Source organism: Haplochromis burtoni, unplaced genomic scaffold (assembly GCF_018398535.1).
Source record: "Haplochromis burtoni strain Fernald_Lab_line unplaced genomic scaffold, NCSU_Asbu1 Contig_23, whole genome shotgun sequence".
NCBI classification, from domain to species: domain Eukaryota; kingdom Metazoa; phylum Chordata; class Actinopteri; order Cichliformes; family Cichlidae; genus Haplochromis; species Haplochromis burtoni.
In genome coordinates this window covers 1671678-1678098 of record NW_024582384.1, presented here as the reverse complement: position 1 = coordinate 1678098, position 6421 = coordinate 1671678, and the positions used below count along the sequence as shown (strand labels likewise).

The 6421-nt window shown below is 39.8% G+C and overlaps 1 protein-coding gene across 6 annotated transcripts in view; it reads right to left on the bottom strand.

The window, feature by feature from the left end:
* LOC102288937 (sarcoplasmic reticulum histidine-rich calcium-binding protein) overlaps positions 1-6421 on the bottom strand; it is a gene marked incomplete at its 3' end in the record, with an annotated part of 74920 nt that overhangs the window by 18111 nt on the left and 50388 nt on the right. For 3 of the 6 annotated variants that reach the window (XM_042218780.1, XM_042218779.1, XM_042218781.1), the window contains 10 exon segments: positions 38-148; positions 253-333; positions 1268-1369; positions 1459-1554; positions 1684-1788; positions 1976-2080; positions 2215-2328; positions 2501-2596; positions 2913-3035; positions 3209-3322. In XM_042218780.1, the coding sequence (XP_042074714.1) occupies positions 38-148; positions 253-333; positions 1268-1369; positions 1459-1554; positions 1684-1788; positions 1976-2080; positions 2215-2328; positions 2501-2596; positions 2913-3035; positions 3209-3322 (1047 nt within the window). 6 annotated transcript variants of the gene reach the window in all.

Below are 6421 nucleotides of genomic sequence, written 5' to 3'. Positions count from 1 at the left end.
TGTTCAGATGCTCTATGGCCATGAGCTTCTTCTACATGTCCACCATGCACATGTCCCTCAGGCTTGTGATGTCCATGCTCAGATGCTCTATGGCCATGAGCTTCTTCTGCATGTCCACCATGCACATATCCATCAGGGTTGTGGGAGGCTTAAACACCACAACAATTAATAGTAGCTGGGAATTTCAAGTCGGGGGAACAGTCTAGCCATTGTTTAGCAAAAATATAATGCAGAAGATTATTCATATGGTACCTGTAATTTCAGCTGTTCTGTGCTCAGGTGGTATATTGTGGCTCTGGGCCTCATGTATGTGTTCCTCAGACTTGTGTTGGCCTGACAAAACACATTTATATAATCAGGAAACATTTCTGTTGTTTTTTTTCTAATATTCAGATAATATATTATATCTGAATATACGTTGGTATAATGTATATAATATGTATAATAAATTCATATTAAATTCACGAGAATAGCTATCTTAACCTAATTGCTGTGAATCCAGCTGCTGAAACATCAAATTGAAATTATTGTTCTGAATATGATCCTCCCAGTTCCAAATGCCAGTCCTTTCAGCTTTGCTTCCTGCATATTCCCACTAAATATACTGTAAAGTGGATACACCTCCTGTCCTGATGCCTGTGCTCAAATACGGTTTGGTGGCCACGAGTCCCATGCAAGTGTTCCTCATTATGGTGGGAAACTGAAATGCCAATTTAGTTTGTTTTGTATTTTTTTTATGCTGTTATATTTAAAATTTAGCACTATATCTTAAATGAACCAATACACAATCTAACTGCTGAGACATTAAATTCAAATTATTTTTCTTAATACAGTCCTTCCAGGCCCCAATTTTTAGGAGGTTTTTGAGTTTTAAAAAGAAACTTGTTACTACTGTGTATTAAACTGAGAGACTTTCAGCTTTGCTTCCCACATGCTCCTCCTCCCCATGTCCATGTGATGTTTTATGACCATGAGTCCCACATTGGAGCTCAACATACTAACGGGAACTGGCAACCCACAATTGCCTTGAACAGAAGAAAAAAGCAAGTTGCCATATTTATTCTGAAGGAGACTTTTAACTTGTGGTTAAAAGTCACCTTCAGAACAGCTTCGATTCTTGATCGGGCTATTGGGTTTGATTTCAGAATAATAAAAACTATAATAAATAAATACAAATACTGCTACTAGTACTAAAATTAAGCTAAAATGCTATATTAAATCTAAAAAAACAAAACCTGCTACTACTAGATTTCAACAATACCTTTACCTTCAGGTTTTCTTTCCATATGCTCCTGCTGTCTGTGCTCAGGTGAGGTTGTTGTTGTGTGACCGTGGGCCCCATGTACATGCCCCTCCAATGTGTGGGGGTCTGACACAACACAGTCATTATTGTTAACAAGTTGTATTTCTTCTGTGTGCTGTGTTTCGCGTGACACTACAACATAAAAGATAAAGTACCTGTTGTTTCAGGATGTATTTCATTATTCTCCTCGTGTCTCCATCCGTGCACATGCGAGGTTGTTCTGTGGCCATGAGTCTCGTGTGTGTGTTCTCCTGACACAATTTTCAGTGAGAACCAGAAAAAAATCTCATTGGGCAAACATTAATTTCTTCTGCTTTATTTATTAATAAAGCCCATGTTAAATCTATAAAGACTTTGTCTCCACTATGCTCTAAAAATACCTTTACTTTCACTCTCCTCCTCCTTTCTTTCCACCCCATGCTCAGATGAGGTTGTTGGTTTGCGGCTGTGAATCTCGTGTACGTGTTCCACAAAATTGTGGGGAGCTGAAACACCACAATTGTCACTGACATAACAAGCCAAAACTGAGACACATTTCCATGTCTGGCTTCTGTAGTAAATAAATCATGTTTTCATTTATCACCTGCATATTTCCTTACTCGCCTATGCCCACTGCTATATAATTCTACAGTGCATTTGTTTAGCATGAGCAGGAAGAGTGCATTTGTATACCTTTCCCTTCAGCTTTTCTTTCTTCATGCCCGTCGCCATGCTCAGGTGAGGTTGTTGTTTTGTGGCCGTGAGTCTCACGTGTGTGCCCGTCAAACATGTGGGAAACTGTCACAAGACAGTCATGAATGTGTGTTTACATATAAAAATAAAAATGCTTCTCTGCGGTTTTGAGTCAGGACACTACAAGTTTACTACAGTTAGCTACAGAGTTGCCACTACAGTGCATATAGAACTGTCACCTTTCCGTTCTTCTCCTCGTTCTCGATGCACCACTTCATGTGAATTTTCACCGTGCTCAGATGAGGCTGTTGTTTTGTGGCCGTGAGCGTCGTGTTCCTCAAATGCGTGGGAAACTGTTATACCACAGCTTTTATTCACAAAACGTCCCTCAAAAGCCTCTATAACATGTTAGTATTTAACTGTAAAAGTTGTTTAAAAGAAGCTAAAAGTCTTCTGTTTATGATCTCCAAATCGGATTGTGAACACTATGACATCATTTGGACCACTGTGCACAAAACGCAGTACCTTTGCTTTCTGCATGCTTCTCTTCCCCGTGCTGAGATTGGGTTGTGGATGCGTGTCTGTGAGTTTCCTGTACGAGCTCCTCAGACTTGTGAGAGACTGAAACACCACATATTTTTATCAACTTAACGGGAAGATGTGTAACACATGGCGAACACTACTACTATTATATACTTTAACTACAGCTCTGGTTGTCATGTATGTGTCCCTAAGACTGGTGGTGGTCTGAAACGCCACAGCTGTGATTGAAATAATGAGGAGAATTTATGATAAATACTCTGTTGTTTCCAATGTATTAGGGGACCTAGTGATTGCCAAGTTTCATTTAAGTCTACAGCACATCTGCACAACAAGTAAAGTAAGGTACATAAATCTACATATGCTGTAGATTTTCGTACTTTCCACCACTAGATACCTGTCTCTTTGGATTTTCTTTCTTCTTCCTCATCTTCCTCCTCCCTTCCTGCTCCGTGTTCAGACAAGGAAGTAGTTTTGTGGCCACGAATCTCATGTGAATGTTTTTCAGACTCATGGGAGACTTAACACATCACAACCACGATTAACATAAGAAACAAAAATTTAAATACAGTTCTACTGTTTACAGTTTTTGTTTTTTGCTTTAAGTTACAAAGTGCAATCTACTTACCATGCACACCACTAACTACACTGAGCTACTAACTACAGTCGCTACACTTCATACACAAGGGATACCTTTTCTTTCCGTTTCTCCTCCTGAATGCTCCTCCGTTTTCTTCCCATGCTCAAACAAAGATGTAGCTTTGTGGCCATGAGTCTCATGCAGCTGTTCCTCTGACTTGTGGGTTTCTGACATAATCCAAAATATTCATTTGCAGAAAAAGCAACAATGCAAGATGTAGTTATTAATTTAATCTATTCCAAATTATCAAATTAACATACATAAAGAGTCACATCTTGATTCAGCCTGTGTCTCTGTTGCCTCTTAAAAGATGAAAGAACTAAAAGAAGAAATGAAGGCATCTGATTGCCCTTGTTTAATTCCACCTGATGAACTTAAAAGTAATCTTCTGGATTTGGTTGGTTGGATTACCGGTTGGGTTACAGATTATGTAAAAGGAAATATAGCTTTCTAGTCTGGAAAGTGATGCCAACAAACGTCAAAACGTCAAGTTATCGACCACAAGAAAAATCTTCAAAACGGGACACAAATAAATAGAGTGACGTCTTCCTAACTATGTCCATCTTTTGTACTGTCCCAGTGTAAAATCAGCCTGAGTTAGTTTTCATTTACTTTTCCAATGGGATTAAGTCCACAGGACCTAATAAAAACACAGTCTTATCTTATAATCTGTGAAACCTAATCTATATTTCACTTTTGAGAAATCCAACAAAGCTACCTAAATGTTCATTTTAACGACTTTCTTTTATAATTTAAATATAACTACCACACACAAGGTTTTTGGCTGGTTGACCTTTATCAGGTATATAGTTAATGTTCATACTTTCACTAACACACACACACACACACACAAACACACACACACACACACATCCTCCTGAAATGTTTCAATCATCCAGTCAGAACTTAAAGTGTGATTAGCACATTTCACATGTATGTGCCATTAATCAGAATATTATTTAAAAAAAACCCAAAGCATTAGACTGAAGCTAACCATAAATAACATCTATCCAACCCTTTTCTTGCCTGCACAGAAAATATCACCAAAATAGCCTATACTCATTAGCAACAACACCATGGCAAAGATCTTTCACAAATTTACACAGTTTTTTCCCACATATTCAAATATATAAACCGATGAAGACGAAATACAAATATCAAGTAGTACAAATAATTACCAACTTGTTCATAAAGTGACTTCCTACCGAGTTTTAATTAACATGTTGCAGAAGTTTTCCGCCAATGCACCTGTCATCTATACTGGTGCGCAGGTATTTTTTAGCTGATTGAAAGAGCTTCACACAATAATCGTCAGAAACCTACCTACAACACTTTTTATTGAATCAGCCTTCTATATTAAATCAAATGCAACCTAAATCTAAACATAATGTAACAAACATGTTCAATTAAATTCAGTTTTATTTATATAACTCGAAAGTACATTACAGTATTTGAATTCTTTGAGCAAATTTAAGCTAGCGGTAGTTAATCTGTTTAATTGCATAATGCATTTGGGTTTAAATTGTATTTCTTTTTAAGCCTAAAACCAAATAAATGTACTGGAGCCAACATATTGGATAAGCTTAATGACAGCCTGTCAGCGAGAAGCGACATTTAGATATATTTCTGCTTCAGTTAAGAATCATGAGCTGTCACATTTCTATCACAAAACCGAACACTCAAAGAAATTGAGTAATTTACTCCACTTAGTTAAAGAAATACCCGTCTTTTCAAATATTCTCTCTGTTTCCTCCTCCTCTTCCTCCCTTTTCTGCCCATGCTCAGAGGACCTTGTTGCTTTGTGTCTCATGGAAAGACTTGTGGGAGACTGGCACGCCGCAAACACAGTTACCTCACAGGATGCCCATTCTTGTTAAGCTATTTTACAGGCACCTATCCTCGACAACCTGAACAATAAGAGCTTTATAATTAGGCTGACACTGCAGTGGGTAAAGATTTCTGATATCGTCTGCCTGCTTTTCCCTCTTCCTCCGAGACCTTGTTTTCCTCTTCTCTGCCTTTCTCTCTGTCAGATAGCGGATTGGCCCATCAGGGGCCTCAGCCCTGGGCTTGGGAAAAAGCTGTGAGAGTCAGAGAGGCTTGAGAAACTCCTTCATCACTACATTTTCACTCTGGGTGTGAAAGAAATGACATGCACTTCCTTTTATCTGAATGTCATGAAATGTTCTGACTGCTTTTGCACTCGTTCACTTTGTTCCCTCGCATAATGGAGGAGGATGATTCACCTCTGCTCTTGTTGTCTTTTTATCATATTAAACTAGAACTATGAATATTCATGAGACGCTATGGATATCGGAGCAAATTCTTCTTATGGGTGGATTTCCTTGGTTTTTAGATCTAACGTGCTCTCTGTTGCCACAGTCACACAAAACATCTCAAATCAATACCAGAGACACATTCCACTTTTGCTGCATTTATAATTGTCACTCGCTCCTGCTTTTCCTTTTTCGAGCATTTTCCTTTGTATATTCCACTTTCCCAGAGGGCTTTATGCCATACCCAGAATCCTTTGCTTCAAGTTCTTAGGGCTAGAGAAGAGAGATGTAAAACTAGTTCAGTTTGTGGATCAAACCACCTCCAGCTTACACCTTTTCCGTTAACTGCACCACAGAGCGGCACAGTTCAATAAATTAAAAAAAAAAAAAAAAATCCACCACAGAGATGGTTAAAAATACAGATAGCCAATCCCATAATGTGACCACACCGTGCACGTCATCGAGGGACTAATGATCACTAGACCGCTAGAGAATACATTTCTCCTGCATGCCTCCATCTGTGTTCCCCCCCTTGAGGTGTTTTTCATGCAAGCGATGTACGTCTCCAGTTGTTCTTGCCCAGAGAGAGGGGCATCCTGCAAGCGTCCCCCGCTCCCCTGCGGAGCATCCCCCTTCAGGCAATCTCCCGCCCACATCGCTCCTCCTCTTCATCCCTCCCTCTCCCAGGGCCTCCAGGGAGACGGGACGCCAGCAGCTGTTCTCAGAGCACCCGGGACCGTTTCACACAACTGGCACTGTGCCATCATTACATCTCATCATAGTAACCCCTGCCTACCTCTACTCATGTCCTACTCTGGCCCCACATCCGTCACAGCTGTGTGAGTGAGTGAGAGAGAGCGCACACACCGGCTGATGAACTCTCTTGTGGGAAAGCAGGATTCTGAATCACAGTTGTTTCAACTGGCTGATGTAGCACAGCGGTGAGCATAAACGCATTTAATCTCAGTAACCCGCGCTACCTGGGGGGGG